Below are 21,016 nucleotides of genomic sequence, written 5' to 3'. Positions count from 1 at the left end.
ATCGAGATGAGCTCGAAATGGACGCACAGATTCCACTTCCCTGGTGGCTGTGTTGCTCTATGTTTATTTTTTTTAAACAAAGAGACAAGGAAACTTGTCTTGATCTTCTGTCACAAATGTTAGTTTGAAAAAATTACGCATCCCTCAGGTTTTTAAACTTAAACAGATATCCTGCAAACATGTGACCGACAATTTCAGTAGAAATAGAGAAATAATTGAAAAAAAACTGTTTGTTTCAATAAACACTAAAGTTACTTAAATAACCACCCAACATTGTCAGGAAGTTGTCAGTCTTATTATTTAAAATTTTGGGTCAGATCTCTGCTTAGTTTGACATTTCAGAAACTTGTATAAAAATACCCTTTTCATTTTCAGAGTGACTATGCAGTCAAAAAATTTCAGAAAACATTTGGTTGTTTCTGGTATGAAACATGATGAAGTCGGTAAACTTCACGGACCTGAAAGAACCCATTAAATTCTGCATCAGCACATAGTCCAATGTTAGATCTGGGAAATCCCACAAGGATTTCTTCCCAACTCATGCACGACCCATTGCTAAAATTATTATGCTGAAGAACGGTGAAGGCAAGAAAACACCTCCTAAGACTTAATTATCTTAATTTGATAGGGTAGGTTTTTCTGAACTCCTCTGTGGCAAGGATACAATCTGAACTTCACATGTCCTGGACAAAGTTATTTTTTTTTCTCAAAGAAAATCATATCATTTCAGGGCCTACTACAATTGAAGTATCATGGGCACCAAATATGTATGTATGATAAATAGATAATGGTTAAGCCTATCTTTCCCAGATCCATTTGGAGTACAACTCTGGATGACCCACAAGAAGCAGACGCAAAATTTGGATATATATATATATATATATATATATATATATATATATATATATATATATATATATATATATATATATATATATATATATATATATATATATAAATATATATATATGATATATATAAATGGAGGTGGAGCGAGTGTTTAGCGTGTCGGCCTCGCAGTTCTGGGGTCCTGTGTTCAAATCCAGGTCGGTCCACCTGTGTGGAGTTTGCATGTTCTCCCCGGACCTGCGTGGGTTTCCCTACGGGTAGTCCGGTTTCCTCCCACGTTCCAAAAACATGCATGGTAGGCTGATTAGACACTCTAAATCGCCCCTAGGTGTGGGTGTAAGTGTGCAAGGTTGTCCGTCTCCTTATGCCCTGTGATTGGCTGGCCACCGATTCAGGGTGTACGCCCGCCTCTGGCCCGAAGTTCGCTGGGAGAGGCTCCAGCACTCCTTGCGACCCTAGTGAGGATAAAGCGGTTCAGAAAATGAATGAATGAACGAATGAATATATTATGCTCCTATGTAATGGCATTTGTTTGGGATTTTTTAAAGCCCAATCGATCAGATTCAACTTAATTGTTAATTGTGATTACTTTGTAATTACCCCATGACAATTTAGCTCCAGTTAATTTTAAAAAACATTTTTTTTTCAATCTCCTAACCCTATCCCATGAGTATGACAGATTTTGATCATATATTGTGATATAGAAAGGGTTTTTCAAAAGGCTAATCTCCAGAGGGGCAAGTTCTAACACTCACTTGCAGGCCTTTCCAGGCTAGGCTTTGCTACTTTCCTCTACTTGAACCTCATGGTTTATAATCCAGGTTATTTTATATGTGGATTTTTATAGGGTCTTGCACACAATGCAATAAGGACACACGTGGCTTATAGTCCAGTCTGGCTCATATATGAACAAATAGTTATCATGTCAAATTGGGTGGGTGTGGATTACAGTCCAAGAATTACAGGAATGCAATGTTCAATCGCTGTCCTCATATACTGTTTGTACAAGGTAATCAAGGTGCATTGTTCTGAAGGCTAAATGCAGCTGCAGATGCATGCAAAGGGCAATAATGCTAAACAGAAAGCTTTTCAACCTTTCCCCCATACAAGTACGCACTGTACTTCCACACTGGGGCAGCCTTGTAAATCCTTTGGGTACGTTGTTTTGGAAGTAGTGCTTTCCATGGTGTTCACTCTTTTTTATTTTGCCACAAAGGTCAACAAGACAGGATTCACACATCAGACCTTGGGTCAAAGAGATGTTCACCACGGAGATGAACATCCATATAACTGACAGGCGTTAACACTCCTGTAACTACACTGTTAAGATGCGTTAAACACGCTGCACTGCTTTAGGGTGTGGTGCTGTCCTGCCACATTCACGTACGACTGCATCAGAGCCAGATTGTACTTCTTCATCCTCCCACCTGGCCCCCTCTTGCTCATCTCATCCAGCACTAAACAAAGCCACAGCGGGTTCTGACGATTGGATTCATCACCGCACAGCCAGACAACTGACTAGGCTGATGAGCATGGCTGGAAGGAATCTGCAGACGGCTCCACTTCAATGAGCAGGGCTAATGAGTCAGGAAAATCCCACAGTGAGACCTTCAGGGTTCACCATGGGCATCGAATGAAGCAGGTAGCTTGAGAATACGTATGTGTGAGCAGAAGGTGGATTTTATGAAGTGTTGAAGAAGAAGACAAAACTTTGGGAAACGGGAGAGATAATGTATTAGGAGGTGACGGGACAGGAGGAAGGAAGGATTACCTCTTTGATCATTAAACCATGTCTGTAGCAACGAGGTTGGGGGTAAGCCAGGTGCACACAGCTCATCAAGCTGCTGCCAACCCCCCACCAAGCTGCCCCGAAGGTGTGAAATGCGCCCCCAATCCTTTCCATACACACCCTATCACACAGGCGCCCTACAGCAGAAAGCGAGGCCGCAAAAGCGAAAGAGCACAGAACAAAATCAAAGTGAAGTTAGTTTACTTTGTCTTCATAATACATAACCCTACTCAGCATTACATAACAGAAAAAAAACACGTTGGAGGCAAGTCATCAGATTGATTGGGTTAACCATAGCCAGACAAACTTTCCGTACTACATTGTAAATAAATTAAATCACTGGCAGACCGTAGAAGAGGTTGTTATCACAGATGTTTATTTAATGGATATTTATTGCAGTTTTGAGTTGTTCTTTTTTCCAGCAAGGGGAGGGAACCTATGGCTTGGAAGCCACATGTGGGTCGTTTGATGGGTGCATATGGCTCTCTGCTAACCTGACAGGTAAAATATGAAAATCACTAATGAGAGATCTGAGTCCCAAACGCACTAATAGAAGCGTCACCTAGGCACTGTGGCACCGACACAACCTCTAGCACCTTTTTAATCATATTTTCTCTTTATTAGACTCTTCTGCACGCATACTCTCATTGATACTCATTGATTGGCAACAGTGTAAAAATGTTGTCAAAAGCATTCAGAGATTTTTTTTCACTTTAAAAGTGGTGAAATTACTAAAAACTGTACACATTTTAATATAATTTTACTTTAAAATTCTGAGTATGGCTCTCAAGAAATAATATTTGAAAATGTGAATTGTTTATGACTCTCTGACAAAAAGGTTCCCGACCCCTGTTTTACAGTACAATGTTACCTCATTTGTAGAATGAAGAATAGAAGATGTAGCAATGGAAAGAAGAAAAAAACAGATGAAATGGCCTCAGCAATACATGAAGATTTGACGTCTTACGCAAAGATACCTCAGACATTGTCACGGGGAGGATTGTGGTTGTTAACCACAATCTTTGGGTTGGGATGAAAGCACTCTACCGCATGAGTCAAGTTGCTCGAAGGCAACAAAAGGTAGGCAGGTAATGAACTGTGAACAATCAAATATTTCATTCATGCCATTTAGATGTTATTGATAAAATGCAGGTAATGCATGATTCAGCTTGGTAATATCATTAACTGCTTTATTAATAGATCTCAATTCCAATGCATTGTGTTTAGGCCAAATTGATCTGCAAATGCAATGTGTTATTAACATTGTATATTGCTCAGTATTCATTCAGTTATTTATCTTCCGTGCTGTTTGTCCTCACGAGAGTCACAGGGGTGGTTGCTTATCTCACCTAACGTTCAACAGGAGACATGATACAACCTGAAATGCTTGCTTGTCAATTACAGGGAACTTATGAATAAGAGTCTATCTATGAACGGTTGTTTGTTTTCTTTAATGACGTCCATAATTAAAGTTAACGTTTTTGTTTTTGTTTTGTTTGTTTTTTACCAGGCAGTCAAGTGTAGAGAGGCCAAAATTCAATTATAGGATTATTCTCACGGGGAGTCAGTGAGTTACTGACTACTAAATTGCTTTTTTCTATTTTGGCAGCAGGAAGCAGCTTTGGAAATACTTTTCATCTTGGTCTAGACCCATTCATCTAGGATACGGAAGTTAGTCATCTGTGTCAAGCTAAAATTGAAGGAGTTGAACTTGTTGAAGAGCAGAGGAAATTAGATATGGAGTGACCCAGGGCCCACTAAACATATTTTACCTAAAGGGACCCTGCTCTGTCCACCACAGCAATGGTACACAAAATGTCCAGCTTCTGGAGAAAGACCCGTGTAGTAACTTAGCAGCGGCCAACTCACAATGACAAAAACGCATCCGGATGTTTCTACTGTGGCTGACACAGACGCTGAGTCTGGACCTGTCTGGCAACACCACAACGTAGATAAAGCACGCCCCTTGCTCAGCTGAGTGCCTGCCAGGTGAGAAACGCAGGCAGCAGCCACCGGACAACAACGTATCTGCCCCTCAACAAATCCCTCGGCTGCCTGCCTACCTCTCTCTCTGATTACCTGGCCCACCTTTCTGTGTGGTCCTGTACCTGCCTGTCCGTCCGCCTACCTCTCTCTCGGCTTGGCTGGCCCACCTACCTGTCTGGCCCTCTACCTGCCTGCTCGCCTGTCTGCCTAACTCTCTCTTAGTTTGAGACCTCACTTTTAAAGAGTTTAGTTGGTAGTTGTTTTGAGGACCGTGGAACTAATTACAGATTTACTCATAAAGTACTGCTCTACTTACGAAAAATCCACGAAAAATCAAAGTTATGAAGAAAGTTCTGAAACCAATTAAATTTTAAAGTAGAGGTTCCCATTTATTGGTTTACTGTTGTCCATTTCGCTCGGCGTTTCGTTTAAAAAAAAACTATAAATACCATTGGAAAACTATGAGGAACTTTGGTGCTGTATTTAGATGCTCTTGTGGAGTTCAAACTGAAGGTTTTTGTTTTTGAATCAGTTCGAGAATATTCTTCAATAAACTTTCTTCATCGTTATTAAGGTAGTGTTTTAGTCGTGCCTTGTCTTTGTTATCATTTGGATTCTTATTAGCATTACTGTTGTAATAACAATAAAATCGGATTATTATCAATGCTTTTCTCAATTGTTGAAGAAGGAGGAGGAGGAGGAGGAGGAGGAGGAGAAGGAGGAGAAGGAGGAGAAGGAGGAGAAGGAGGAGAAGGAGGAGAAGGAGGAGAAGGAGAAGGAGGAGAAGGAGGAGAAGGAGGAGAAGGAGGAGAAGGAGGAGAAGGAGGAGAAGGAGGAGAAGGAGGAGAAGGAGGAGAAGGAGGAGAAGGAGGAGAAGGAGGAGAAGGAGGAGAAGGAGGAGAAGGAGGAGAAGGAGGAGAAGGAGGAGAAGGAGGAGAAGGAGGAGAAGGAGGAGAAGGAGGAGAAGGAGGAGAAGGAGGAGAAGGAGGAGAAGGAGGAGAAGGAGGAGAAGGAGGAGAAGGAGGAGAAGGAGGAGAAGGAGGAGAAGGAGGAGAAGGAGGAGAAGGAGGAGAAGGAGGAGAAGGAGGAGAAGGAGGAGAAGGAGGAGAAGGAGGAGAAGGAGGAGAAGGAGGAGAAGGAGGAGAAGGAGGAGAAGGAGGAGAAGGAGGAGGAGAAGGAGGAGAAGGAGGAGAAGGAGGAGAAGGAGGAGAAGGAGGAGTGAGAGATAGAGCACCTCCGAAGCGACTGAATTTGTGATCGGTCAGTTGTGAGGAACGTCGTTCCTAAAATAAAAGAGTTCCTGTTCATACAAAAATGTGAAAAAGAGTTCCTGAGATTGGAATGTCAAAGACTGGAATATTGAGTCTAATGGTTGTGTTAGCAGTAATAATTTAGTTACAAATTGAGAAGTAAAGTTATAAAAAGTTAATGAGGCAAAGATAATTTTTGAAGTTGAGTGTTAAGTCTTAATAGGAACTTCATAGTTAAAGGGGAGGAGTGTAATATATTGATACTAGAAATGACAATTGCCTCAGGTTATACAAGTGTGTTTAACCACGCCACCTAGTGACCGTTGTGTAATACAGCGTGACTCGGATGGAGTGGTGTTGTGTGGGCGTTCTGAGTGTTGCAATAAAGAGCTACACGTGTGTGAACCCTGGCTCCGCCGTCTATTGCTGTTATGGTTATATTAACAGTTATACAAAGTGCAAAGTTATCACACTCACCACAGGAAGGTTGGAACACAGCAGGGACAGAACACTCGATCACAGAACTGTGAGCCGAATGTCCTAACCGCTCCCCTACTGGGTTACTTTGTAGAAATATATTTATTTGTATATAAATTCATACATATTGCAGGATTTCTGTTGTATTATAGTTTTGCAAGCTTGTGCATAAAAGTGGCTGCCATTATTTTGTAGACAAAATAAACTTTCCCGTGGCTATCTCACTAACGATAGGGTAGGAATTTATTGTTTACTCCTTAGTACTGGATTATTTTCCTATCGTTTGCTATTCCATGCACCACCCTGGATAAACTTGCTCATTTGCATAAGAATTACTTCAGCGTTGGGTCGGGCATCACACGAGATCTCCCCCAAAGAACCCTTTTTCCTAATTTCGCCTTTATTTTTTATTGGAATTTCTAACATGATTCTTTCCTTTCAATTTGTTCCCATTCAATGCAGTACCTTGTGTGTCGTCATCTTCGGTCCATTTGGGAGAATAAAGAATTCAACAAGAAGGCATATTCGCCTGTCTTTTCCTCAACTTTTTTCTATTCAGTTTAGAACCTAAAAATTGTCATTGTGTAATTGTCATTATCTTATTTAAAAATGTATGCCTGTGACTGTGAGCCATTAATGTCAGTGCATTTTTATTTCTATGAGAGACACCATTGTGGTCTTAGATAACTAGTTATTACATATTGTAGCATGGGTTCATGACTTGTAAATCTAAAATGTTAGAAAGGTCAGTGAGGAAATAGAGAAAGAAGGGAAACAATCAATTCCAAAAAGGTAATGTTCCAATGGAAAGATGTAATCCCTAGCCTCAGAGCAAAAACGACAAATATTTTGCCAAAGAGGCTGTCACACCTCGAGGATTTGTTCAGACTGGACTTCCTGTAAATCTTGAGGCACAACAGCCGTGCCTTCACGCTGCTAACCTTTAAAATACTAAGGGTGTATTTGAAGCATTCTGTTACAGAACCTGAAGGGAAGGGATGGAAAGAGATAAGACAGAGGAATGGAACATGAGTAGTAGCTATTTATGGTAAATGTATGATTTATGTTTCCTCTATGCTACGCTCTGTCAGGCCTGTTTGACCTGTGAAGAGGGCCAAAGGCAGCGATCACTCTCAATCCTGTTAACCTTCTAACACAGGTGGGGCGAACATGTGGCTCTCGAGCCACGTGTGAATTTTTGCTTCTTATCATATTTTGTGTATGCTGTGGCTCTTTGCCTCGTTTCATGTATCTCTTATTTTCATTCTCTCTTAAAACACTCAAATTCATCAGGGTCCATTAAAAACAAATAATAATTTATATTTTAAAAAATAATTTGGAAGATTAGATTCTTTTATGCTGCTTCAAAGGAGGCGGCCCGGCGGCTTGAGTGGTTAGCACGTCAGCCTCACAGCTCTGTGGTCCTGGGTTCAAATCCAGGTCAGTCCACCTGTGTGGAGTTTGCATGTTCTCCCTGGGCCTGTGTGGGTTTTCTCTAGGTACTCCGGTTTCCTCCCACATTCCAAATCTGACTGGACACTAAATTTCCCCCTAGGTACGAGTGTGAGCGTGAATGGTTGTCCGTCTCCTCATGCCCTGCAATCGACTGGCCACCGATTCAAGGTGTCCCTCGCCTCTGGCCTGAAGTCAGCTGGGATAGGCTCCAGCACCCCCCACGACCCTAGTGAGGATAAAGCGGTTCCTAAAATGAATGAATGAATGCTTCTGACTCAGTTTAAAATGTTTGATCTTTGTATCTAACTTGTTCACCACCCCTGCTCTAACATTAGAGAAATATTTCATGCAAGGTTGCAGCTGTTTCAACTAAATGACCAGATGAGATTGCTACAAACAGGCAAACGTCCGCTCTTGCTCGTTTTGTGTTTTTGCTGCTTTTCTGCCATAATGATTTGATTTGGTGATTCTTAATGATCCCATATACTTTGCTTTGCTCTGTACTTTGTGCTTTTGCTTTGTTGTTCTGCAGCCTTTGCGACTGTATTGTCTAACTTGTAACTATGTGTAACTATGCCTTTCCTGTATCTGCATTCTCACCCTCTTGCTACTGTCACAATGAAATTTCCCGAATACGGGATGAATAAAGTTATCCAATCCAATCCAATCTAACATTGATAATTCTAAAGAAAAAAATCCTAAATAAATGCAGATTCATTTCTACCTCACTGTACCGATTTGTAATTACGTTTCCTTCAAATTGAATGTAAACGCCAGGGTTTCCAGTGTTTGCCTTTTTGTTTTGTATTATTTTAGCATGATTTGACTGACTTCTAGTGGTCAAAAGGTATAGGTGCATGTGTTTTCTATAATATCTTCTCAACAAAGGCGTAATGTTCTTACGACTGAACCCCTTCTACATTAGCGTCAACGGCACTGACGTATGATGTTTTTGCGACAGTATTTACGACATATTTTAACAAACCACTTTACTTCTGTATTGGAGGCTGTTTCAAAATGGAGTAAGGTTGTGAGAACGTAATCAATTACCAATACAAACGAGGTCTATGATTCATCTTAAATGATCAATGTGTACAATACAATATTTGTCCTTTCATAATGACTGACGAGAAGAAGACGGGCTGTTTAGGTTTCTTTTCGAGCTACGACGACTTGAGCGATAGTAGCGATGAGGACACCCGGAGGGATCAACGCCAGGAACCGCAGACAGACAAATGTTCTCCCCAAGGAAGCAAACAAGAATCGGGCGAAAATCGTTTACCAAAGCCCGACGATCTTTTTAATTCCGTGTCCAAACCAGCGTTTCTCTACAATCCTCTGAACAAGGAGATTGACTGGGATAACCTAACGGTGAAGCCTCCCGAGGAGGTAAAATGAGATAGGAATCTTTACTATCGAGTATCTAGTTTTCAGAAACATAATCTTGACTGTTCCAGATAATGTACGTCGCACAATTGCGTTCTTTCATTGTGCATTTTCCAATTGCGTTGCTGGGTTCTTCGGTGTGATAGTTAAGAGGTGCTTTATGTCTGGCAAGTACCTCCTCCTAAAGGCCCAGATACCAAATGTGCTTTAGCAAACTATGGACTTCATTACTCCAGATTTGATTAAACCTTCCTCTGCTGTTTTCAGGCACCTAGGGAGTTCAAACCATGGCTGACAAATGCAGTGCCCCCTCCCCTAAGTTATGCAGCAGAGCCAGAGAAGAAGAAGGGACCACCCCCAGGCATGGACATGGCCATAAAGTGGTCCAATGTGTATGAGGACAATGGTGAAGATGCACCAAAGGCTCACGCAGGAAAAGCACAGTTTCTACCTCCAGAGGAGCAACAAGCTGATTCAGGTACTCAATCAGTACAACTTAGTTGATTTTCCGTATGCACATAAGGAAAAATGTGTCATCATGATAATATAAGTCGTACATGGTGAAATCTAAAGCCACTTTATGGTGTAGTGGTTCATTCCCATGACTTTGGTGCATGCATCGTGACTGGCGAATTGTCTAGGGCAGTGAACCACAACCTTTTTCTCATCGCGGACTGGTAAAGCGCTTTCTATTTTCTTGTGGACCAGGTAATGGGGAGGGTGACAATATAAGACAAAATTGTGTGGGGGTGGGGTCAGTGCACGACCGACGTCCACGATCGCCAAGCAAACAAAAAAAGTCCCAAGCATAATAGAAATTATTTAATATTATAACAATCTTTCTCATTTCACGTAGAAGGGCGAGATTGAAAACGTTAATATTTATTACTCCGACGCAGTGGCGGGCCTTCAAGGCCTTCTCTGCTGGCCTAAGAAATATCTGAATCATATTATATTTTGTCCATCAATACTTATTATTCCAAATGGTCTATTCGCTTCCTTTCATTGCTTTCCCCCCTGGTTGCACTGCTTCCAGATGTGTGTTTTCATATTGAAGCATTTAACCAATCACATTTCAGCCATTATTTGTTGCCAGATCAGATCTGCCTCAAAGCCTTCACAATCAGTTCTGCGGGGTCTGCTGCATTAAACTAGACTGTTGCTTTTAACCAATCAGATTTCGAGTTGGCAACCCCACAATCTTTTTTCAATGGGTTAGCATTTTGCTGGCTGGGACATGTCATTGCTTTCACAAACTATGATTGGCTAGTAGGCGGGCCAAAGCAGTACCGAGGCAGCCGAAATCCCAAACTCCACCCACTATGGCCGACAGAAGCAAAAACAAATAGATTCTGTTTGCTCACAAAGCTATTTTCTAGACGGTCTTTTTCAGGAAAAAAATGGACATAATTAAGAAAGGGCGGTCAACTCCGAAGCTACCAAGCCTGTTACAGCCGGGAAAATTGTGTGTGGGGCACTTTCAGCGCGCTAACTTAGCTGCACCACCAAATAGAATATTGTTGTGTTGATTTAAAGCCATTTTCAAAACGGACTATGCCAGAAATAGGACAGGCTCGACTTTCATAATTAGCTTCGATGGCGATAGGAAAGAAGGAAGAAAGAAAGGAGGATGGATATTGTGTACAGTTAAAAATAATTTTTGGTGAGTATAATATGGCTTTATTCCTAAATAATATTTCAATTGTGGGCCCGGTTCTGATATCTGAAAAGCTCCAGTGTTTGTATTTAATCACAAAATGCTGCTAGGAAGTGGATTTTACCCCAGTTTAATTTTTGGCTTTTCGCCATTGACGTCCATCGCTGTCTTTTCCCGGGAAAAATAACCCCCCTGGCCTGGTTGTAATGTCTCAAAAGCTCCAGTATTTGTATTCAATCAATAAATGATGCTAGGAAGTGGATTTTACCTAATTTTAGTGCATTTTTTGTCATTTCACGTATGGACGTATCGACGTTCATCGCTGTCTTTTTACCGGGGAAATGATACTCCGGGCCCGGTTCTGATGTCTAAAAAGCTCCAGTATTTGTATTTAATCAATAAATGCTGTTTTCGGCTGGATTTTACCCCATTTTCGGGCAATGTTTGCCCGTACGCCATTGACGTTCATCGCTGTCTTTTCCCGGGAAAATCACTCCCTGGCCTGGTTTTAATGTCTGAAAAGCTCCAGTATTTGTATTTAATCATGAAATGCTGCTAGGAAGTGGATTTTACCCCATTTTTGTGCATTAATTTATTGATTATTTTTTATGTGTCGCAACTGTAGCTGCAGTAGCGGTTTTATAGCCATAAAATAGTTTTTGAGGGTTGGATTGATATGTTGAAGGCGCTACCAGAAAATGCACCGACCGCCACTGCTCTGACGGACCGGCACCAGTTGCCTCACGGACCAGTACCTATCCATAGACTGGTGGTTGGGGACCACTGGTCTAGGGCAGGTGTGGCGAACAAGTTAGACACAAAGAGCAAACATTTTAAACTGTGAGAGTCAAAAAGACACACCACACAGTTACCTGCCAAAACACAAACACAAAAACACCCAATTAAAACCATAGAATTCACCATAACACTTTCTTCCCCTTACAAAACATAATAATATATAATATATTATTTGTTTTTAAGGGGCCCTGATGAATTTGAGTGTTTTAAGAGAGAATAAGAAACGAAATGAGGCAAAGAGCCACAGTACAGTTGTGGTCAAAAGTTTACATACACTTGTGAAGAACATAATGTCATGGCTCTCTTGAGTTTCCAGTTATTTCTACAACTCTGATTCTTCTCTAATAGAGTGATTGGAACAGATACTTCTTTGTCACAAAAACATTCAGAAAAAGTGATCAAATCTGCTGGGTCAAAAATATACATACAGCAACACGAATTAGCAATTTTGGTGACTTAGAAAGTTGTGTCAGTGAAATGAGCTTCATAGCACGGCCTCTTAACTTCTTGTGAGTGATTGAGTGACTACAGCTGGTGACTTCTCTGAGGCCATTTAAATAGGGCTCATTGGATGCAAACGCCCACAAACGCTACAATGGGAAAGTCAAGGGAGCTCAGCATGGGTCTGAAAAAGTGAATCCTTGACTTGAACAAGTCAAGAAAGTCACTTGGAGCCATTTCAAAGCAGCTGCAGGTCCCAAGAGCAACAGTGCAAGCACGGTGGTGGTAGTATTATTATGTGGGGCTGTTTTGCTGCCAATGGAACTCGTGCTTTACAGAGAGTAAATGGGATAATGAAGAAGGAGGATTACCTTCAAATTCTTCAAGATAACCTAAAGTCATCAGCCCGAAGATTGGGTATTGGGCGCAGTTGGGTGTTCCAACAGGACAATGACCCCAAACACACATCAAAAGTGGTAATGGAATGGCTAAATCAGGCTAGAATTAAGGTTTTCGAATGGCCTTCCCAAAGTCCTGACTTAAACCCCATTGAGAACTTGTGGACAATGCTGAAGAAACAGGTCCATGTCAGAAAGCCATCAAATTTAACTGAACTGCACCAATTCTGTCAAGAGTGGTCAAAGATTGAACCAGAAGCTTAGTCATAATAAAGTCATAAAAGAACCAAACTTCATGAATGTTTTTTGTGACAAAGAAGTATCTGTTCCAATTACTCTATCAGAGAAAAATCAGAGTTGTAGAAATAACTGGAAACTCAAGAGAGCCATGACATTATGTTCTTCACAAGAGTATGTAAACCTTTGACCACAACTGTATATACAAAATATGATAAGAAGCAAAGAGCCACATGCAGCTTAGCGGAATGAATGGTGAGATAGAGACCATCAAATGTGATTTAGGCAGTGATTAAGCTGCAAGGCATACTGCCTAGTTCAAATTCTTCAAGTACATTTTTTTTTTCTAATTGTAGCTGTTCAAATTGCAAATACAAATGTGATGAAATGTGTCACATGCATGCGCATTGTAACACGTCGTCACGTGCCACAGTGTTTACGAAAGTAAATGTGGTCGTTTCAGGAGATCTCTGTGTTATGCCTTGGTGGTAGATTTCAAGATTTTATGCTGCTGGAGCCAGCTTTCTATTAACCCGATCGCTTCACAATATTGTATCACGAAGGGGAAAGTGCTTTCTGTAGCGTTATATGTGAAATTCAGAATGCATTAAAAAATCAGATGTGTATTGCATATGGAAAAAGAAATCTCAGGTGACTGGAAGTGTGAACATAGCCTTTTAGCGTTAATTCTTTGTAGTAGTTCCTGTACTATTATAGCAATCTGTGGAAGATTAATACTTAATACCGTACATGACCTTTGGTCTCTCTCATCTTTGCTCATTAGGTATATCAAACCAATCTAAGAAAAATCAAAACTTTCATGATCACACTAATAATGTGTTTGCTTATTTGGAAAATAAAAAAATCTGCCATTTAACATTGAAGGATTTGCTCATTTCTGTTGCCTTTTTCAATACTAATTACAATAACAATTTTAAATTGCTGCTATTTTATCACCACCTTTTCATCTCCTTGTTAGATGAGGAATCCGCGAAGTCCCCTTCGTCATCCAAGAAACGTCGGGTGGAGAGCTTCCAGCAAAAAGAGAAGCGGAAGCGAGACATGGGACAAGCCACTTCGGACAAGAGTTTTGTTGAAGAGGAGAAAAGAATCCTTAGACAAAAGCTGGAGTGAAATCCAAATGGTTAAAAAATGGAGTTGGCTTCATTTTTTTCCCTATTTGAACTTTTTAATTTAGTTTATATCATGAAATAACTAATTCATTTCTGTTTTTAATAATAACTGGACTGCGAAACTGGTTCTGGATGTAACTAAGCAAAACTTTGGTAAGTGGTTATCATGGTAGCTGCATTGTCTTCATGCACATATTCAGCCCTTGGCATCCTTTTGGGTGCACATGACGGTTATTATGATGCCATTTCAAGTAATGAACCAATATGACTTCAAACCAATCTTTTTATACACAATATAACTTAACATGAATTTGTGATTGATATATTTATGTTTTTTTGTTTAAAAATAATTGTATTCAGGAGAAAAGTTGGTGATGGGTTGGTTTTTGAGACAAATCATGAAGATGACGTCAAGTTGTAGGTATGAAAAAATGTAAAACCAGTTTGATGCTCCCATCTTTTGTTTCCTGGTGTAGACTGCATAAAAAAACACCCCCCAAAAAACTCCAAAGGCCTCTTGATATTGGACGTCAGTGTCTAATCTGCAGCCAGGGAGAAAATCTTACGTCCTCAAAGTTGTGTTACCATTTCTTCACTATTTTAGAATGTAGGAAAGGAATATTAGTAATTGTGCATAAAGCCTGTCGTACCATATTAATATTTGGATTTACTTTTTTATGAAGGGAATATGTGAATAAATAAAAACGTGAATGGCCAGAGGATATCTTTGCATTTGTGATAGCATTTTCCTAACTACCCTTATGTCACAACAAATTTTAATCTAAATTTTGCGACTTGAATTTGTATCATCAGACCTGAATGTGAAAAATTAAAGCAGTTGAATTTTCAATCCAGTTCAAATTAACTTATTTTGACCCTTGTGAGGATAAGTCTAACTGAAAATGATCAATATTAATTTATCGATGCATTGATTCAAATAAAAAAAATTCAACTTCAAATTACGTAACTCAGATAGTGTTATATTTAATTATTCAAGTTAAGTATTTAAAATTAAAGTTTTGCATTTCAGATTCAGTTTAGAAATTCACATGTTTCTGATGGCACAAATATATTAATCAACCTTTAGAATCACACGTTAAAAAAACAAAAAAACATGTGCATCCCAAGCAATACTCAATATATTTTGTTTTCCAAACATGCATGGTAGCTTAATAAATATTCACATTGATTCGACTTACAGCGATTTTTCATATGACATGCACAAATCTTTTTATGTGTTGCACCTTAGTGAGGCTCTAAAAAATCACTATTTGCTTCTTTTGACTTTTTAATGGTTGTTTGTCTCCTCGTGCAAAGTCAGCAAGGATTGGCTCCAGCACCCCCCCCCCCCCCCCCCCGTGACCCTTTTGAGGATAAAGCGGTTCAGAAAATGAATTTGGAGTTTTCATGTTTTACCCAGGGCCTGTGTGGGTTTTCTCTGGGTACTCTAGTTTCCTCCCACATTTCAAAATCATGCATGGTAGGACATGAATAGTTGTCCGTCTCCTCGTGCCCTGCTATCAGCTGGCCACTGATTCAGGGTGTCCCCTGCCTAGTGCCTGACGTTAGGTGGGATCAGTTTCATAAAATGAATGATTTTTTCTTTATATTCTGTTTAATTTTAGTGTAATTCAGAAATGATTTGCAAATATCAGCTTCATCCACTGCGAGGCGCCAAAATACCAGATATCAGCTCTGAATGACCAGATAAGCTCTGAATGACGCGTTGGCCATGAACCAGTGACAACACCGTGTTTTTTTTACACACTTCTTTTTCTTCTTTACATGGCCATTAGCCTTTGTGCATTTCTTTTCGCCAATAAATTGAATAGAAAAATCATTGGCATGGAAAGATATGCAGCTGAACACATAAATTCAACTGTTGAAATTAATCAAAACAGTTAATTCTAAAAATGGCATTTTTTGTCAAAAGTAGGTTTGATCAACCTTGCCAATGCATTTTTGTCTCACCTCAAACATTTGAAAATAGCCTAAAAGCCCAATTTGGCAAGGTGTGTTGTCATGAGACTGTATTGTTGTCTGATTTCTATGTGATTGTGGACTATTGTGTTTATTGTTGCTACTAGTAAAAGGGAAAATAAAGTAAATCCAATGTAGAATAAAAAAGGGGGTGTTGAGTGTAAACCAAAAGCAGAGTTAGAGTAATGTTCCTTCACACGTCTTGTCAACTAAAAGTCTAAAGTATGATGTGGTAAAACTAAATACAGAAATACATTTTTCTGAAAATGCTCCTTATGTGAAGGAAACCGTAAATGGAATGCATTGCTTGAGCTTCTGAATGAATATTTAGAAGTCTTTTGATTTTTCATGGAGTATGTTGAAGTGCCTTCAAAAATCATTTTAACACATTTAACAAATTCTTCCCTCGTGATTTTGTTCTTAAAGGAGCAATATGTAAGTATTTATTTCAATTATTCATTAGGGTTGGGGTTATTTCAGAAGACAGTGAACAGTTCTCAATGGTTATTCAGAGCTTCTCACATTTCAAAAGTTGATACACAGCAAAGTGAATTGTTATTGTTTTTATTGTGTTTACAATGGATGTCCCGCACTTCGTTATCAGCCAATTATGAGATCGATTCTCTGTCTTCTTCGAGACTGTCGGAGTTCTGGAGGCTCCATAAACTGAGGTTGCTCTCACTTTCCCAGTCAGCTTCTGCTCTACAATTTCACGAATCCTGTTACAGGCGCTTTACAGACTCTAAAAGCAGCAAAACGATGTAGTATAAACCGATACTCACAAAATCTCACAGCAACGGCAGTGAACAAGGAACTAGTCTCATCAATGTGGTTGCAATCATCATTCAAGATGTAATATGTTTGCAGCCAAATGGAGCAGTATGTGACTAATCGAGGGGAAATGGGTAAAAAAAAAACGGGAGAATAACAGCAGGTGTGTATCCATTTTTATTTAATCTATGGGTTCTTTGCACAAATGCCCTGTCCAAAAGCTGTGTTGTCTATGTGGGTTTCCAAAAAATGACGTTATTCTTAGTAACAGGCCTCTCAACTTATCAAAATATGAATGTTTAAAATGAAAGTGTGGTCAGACCTATGCAAATTCCTGATTGGCTCACATGACACTCAATGTCAAAAGTGATGTCTTCAGAGCTTCCTTCATTCAACTTGGCTCTGATCTTTCTGTACACATTCTACTATATTTTTGTATGGTTGCATGCTTTTGTGTGCCGCTTGTCTGGGCGCCATTCATTGTGTGATGTGAATGAAGAGATATAAAATGGATTGTGTGTCTTGCACATCAAATCAAAGCTCTCCCTCCGTTAAGGATGCAGGGGAAATGTATGCAGAGCAAATTATCAGGCTGCTATTCATAGACGATCCCTTTCCCAGTGGATCAGGGCCCCATCTCCTGCTGGCCATGCTTGGGATATCGACAAAGGACAGCGCCTCATTTACATGAATGACTTAAAATCCAGCTTTAGACATTCTACTGACGTTAACACACCGATATGTGGAACAAATTTGTCTTTCTAGACACTTTTTCCTGCCTTGGCTGATGGCCTCAAGTGCAGCGTGAAATGGAAAATTCTCATTTGACCTATCAAACTCAGTGGTAAGCAGGAATGGGGGGCGCCGTTAGTGTCATGTTCGTTTCCCAACACTGCAGTGATTGCGGAAGTTCTGCATAAGTGCACTTGTAAGTTAGTAAAGAATTTTTTTTTTCAATTTAGCAGATGTTCCTCCATGTCACAAAACGAGTGATATGTTGGTATTCCTGGGGCCATCCCAGCTCTCTCTGATCAAGATATTGAGCAAAGATTGTTTATTAATTGGAACACATCCTCCAGCTTTTGTCCATAAGTTGAAGAGCACAAAAGAGCAACAGTTTGTTACTCGGCAGACAAAATCCCCGCTTGCTACTGAGTTTGAAGGGGCAACAATAGATCAAATTCATTCATGCCATGATAAAATGACTAAAAAGTGAAATAAGTACATCTTTAAATTCATTGAAGAAATTTAAAAGATAATTTAAATAAATCAATTTTAAAACAAACATGCTTAAATAAATACATAAACATTCAAAGATTACCATTATGTGACATTATTTTATTTTTTAACTGTGTGTTGATTTGTTTTTTTAATTTAATTTTGTCACTGATGTGCTCAATAACGATCTATCTTGTTTGTATTTGGTGTTACACTGTAGGCCATTATTATCATTATGTCAAATTGTTTTCAAATTATACTTGCAGGTGTAGAATTCAGATTGCCTCAATGAAACACGACATGTAGAACATGTAGCATCATATCATGAACACATAAAATCATGAAATATGAAATATAACTATGATAAGTATCAATTAAAACCAAATGCAAATATTCATTATTTTAAATTATTTTAAATTTATTTTAAATTTAACATATAAAGCCATTATCTCACCCTGTGACTTCTAATTAAGTACTTTGTTTCATTTTCTAGATCTGGTTGTTTGTTCTGCCTTTGAAAATACAGTGCAAATTGTAGAGTGCCAAAATATCACATGCAAGCCACTACATCAACCTTTGACATTCAAGTAAATTTTATCTCATTGTAAAATATGAATGACCATCTTCCAATATAATGCGATTCTAGGATATAAAGCTGCTTCACTGACAGGGATCATCAGCCTAATTTATACCCTGAGAAAGGCTTGTGTCCAGCATATAAATTTAGTTGGGGAGTTCACCCAGAAAAGGCAAAAGCCTATAAAACAGCCGGGATAGAGAAGGCTAGCCAGAGACACAGAGAGTGGAAACAATAGGCAGCCATCAGGAGTGGAGACCCAACAGCTGCGAAGCTCCAATGCATGGTCAGGTGCAGACACACACCCATACGCAAATATAGAGTCCATCCACTTTTCATTTCCATCTGCTTCAGTTTTCGTTCTCTTCTGAAAGGGGGGCAACAAAGCAGATGTTCTGCGACTACCTTCACAAAGGCTGAATTTGGATTGGATTGGATAACTTTATTCATCCCGTATTTGGGAAATTTCATTGTGACAGTAGCAAAAGGGTGATTAGACAGAACAACAAAGCAAAAGCACAAAGTACAAAGCAAATCAAAGTAAATGGGATCATTAAGAATCACCAAATCAAATCATTAAGACAGAAAAGCAGCAAAAACACAAAAACGAGCAAGAGTGGACGGAGCTAACGCCACCGGCTGCCAATTGAACGGCACCATCTTGGTTGCGGTAGCAAAGATGGATACAGACTCAATAAGACGTTGTAAAGTTGGACAAAAACTGGAACCACACACAGGAAGTCTTCCACAAGATGGGGAACTGTGACCGAGGTAGAGGATATGCAGAGTCACTCTTCCAAGCTTATCCGCACAGTTCCTCATTAGTCTGGAGCTGAAGACAATAGTAGCAGAGTAGAACCCCTCGACAACGTTTGCGGCCTAGTAAGCGCCGACAGCTCTTCCATCTTATCCCATGATGGAATGGTTGGTCAGAAGCATTGCTTTTTCTCCCGGCACTTTTGTCCAGCTCCGAATTTCCAGCGGCATTGAGGTGTTGCTCCTTCTGCTGCGTATTGTAACAGCTAGTCCCATGTGTATGACAGCGTAGGCATGGCTGAATGGTTCCAAAAAAGAAGCAGCAGAAAGAAGCCAGGCTAACAGAACAAGCAAAGTTGTAAAAACATTAAAGTAAAAAGTATAAAGTACAAAGTAAAGTAAAAAGGAATGTATTAAGAAATATTAAAATGTAATTCAAAAAAAGATAGAAGGGCTGTAAAACACGAAAAACATAAGAGTGGACAGAGCTACTGCCACTGGCTGCCGCGTGAACGGCGCCATCTTGGAAAAAAAAATTGACTGGTAATCAGCGGTGCTGTGTATAGTGTGGTTCTCCTGGGCATATCAGCGCAAGTATTCATTCATCTTCTGGACCACTTATCCTCAAACGGGTAGTGGGAACAACAAGTATGTCAGGTATGCAAAACATTCCTAACATAAATATGCCACTTATGCCCGTTACCTTTTCTGAAAATACTGTCCACACCTTGCAGTGTGTGCTTGGAGTCTAAAGGTTTGCTCCCAACCCCCTTGCTCATTCTGTTCCCCTCTGGGTCCCTTTTTTCATAAAAACACATTATGCAGCCTGCAGGTTTTGACCTGAAAATAACTGCCCAGACAGTCTAGTCTGTCAGTCGGGGAGGCAAGCTGAGGCGTCAGGGACTCCACGGCTCCTGCAGTGTAATAACAGATGCTTATCATGTTTGACTGAGGGTAGTGGTGATTGTGTGAGGTGGTCTCAGGATGGGACCCAGAATGTATAGTTTTGGCAAGACATGCCCCGAGTTAAAAGCTTTCAAGCAAAGGACTGTTTTTTTTTTAATAAGTTCTGAGTTTATTTGCGTGTTTGTGTATTTGTGTTCTGACGACAGATCAACTGTGCACGTGCACGAATACACGAGCAGCTTTTCAGCAGCTCGTCTCTTTGCGCATTCCAGGTAAAGTCAACAGCAAACAAATGGCCTAAGGTTCAAATGAAGAATGTTTGATTGTTTTCTATGCTGCCTCAGCTCTCTTAAAGCATTGTCCTGTCAATGTGGACAGTTTTTTTTAGAAGAGGGGATTACTCAAACTATACATCAGATAAAGTGGCAGACCTCCATCATTTGGCGATTCTTGTGTAAAATGTGTACAGCTTTCATATTTTCCATTCTGATGACCCAAGAAAAAGACCACTTATGATAAAAAACCCTGTGACTATTAAAAGCTCACAATTATCACAACCTAATATTTGTTTCTTTTTTTCATCCTGCAAAAGGTTCCACACATTTTACTGAAACATGAGGGTTGTTGTCTCGGCTGTTTGCTAAAATGCCTTCACACCCACCAGTGAAAATGAAGAACTTAATTTATTTCACATTTCAGTGGCAAATATGTGCAAAATGCAAAAGCTTGCCAGTAGCCTATGATTTGGGAGGTACATTTAATACTCCCACGACATGGAATTGCCTTTTCTTTTTTAAAATTCATTTACATTATTTTACAGAGAGGAGGAATTCATTTGACAGTGTATTTAGAAAATACATCTCAGTTGACGTAATATGTACAGTGTTGCAGTCATTCCAAACTTTGTTAAGGCACGGCCCTTTTTTTAACAAAAAGTATAGATATTAAAATG

The 21,016-nt window shown here is 39.8% G+C and overlaps 1 protein-coding gene across 1 annotated transcript; it reads left to right on the top strand.

Moving 5' to 3' along the window:
- Positions 1-8,763: 8,763 nt before the first annotated feature.
- Positions 8,764-14,578, top strand: c8h1orf52 (chromosome 8 C1orf52 homolog). The gene is made up of 3 exons (XM_077607180.1): positions 8,764-9,195; positions 9,460-9,670; positions 13,703-14,578. Exons 1-3 carry the CDS (start codon positions 8,926-8,928, stop codon positions 13,855-13,857), a joined length of 636 nt encoding a protein of 211 aa, XP_077463306.1. The 5' UTR covers positions 8,764-8,925; the 3' UTR covers positions 13,858-14,578.
- The last annotated feature ends 6,438 nt before the right edge of the window (positions 14,579-21,016 follow it).

The sequence above is a fragment of the Stigmatopora argus genome, chromosome 8 (genome assembly GCF_051989625.1).
Source record: "Stigmatopora argus isolate UIUO_Sarg chromosome 8, RoL_Sarg_1.0, whole genome shotgun sequence".
Taxonomy (NCBI): domain Eukaryota; kingdom Metazoa; phylum Chordata; class Actinopteri; order Syngnathiformes; family Syngnathidae; genus Stigmatopora; species Stigmatopora argus.
This window is presented reverse-complemented; position numbering and strand designations above follow the sequence as displayed.

Coding starts and splice junctions, on each gene's coding strand:
- c8h1orf52 (XM_077607180.1), top strand. CDS start 8,926: ATGACTGACGAGAAGAAGACGGGCTGTTTAGGTTTCTTTTCGAGCTAC. Junction 9,196..9,459: donor CGGTGAAGCCTCCCGAGGAG/GTAAAATGAGAT, acceptor TGCTGTTTTCAG/GCACCTAGGGAGTTCAAACC. Junction 9,671..13,702: donor GGAGCAACAAGCTGATTCAG/GTACTCAATCAG, acceptor TCTCCTTGTTAG/ATGAGGAATCCGCGAAGTCC.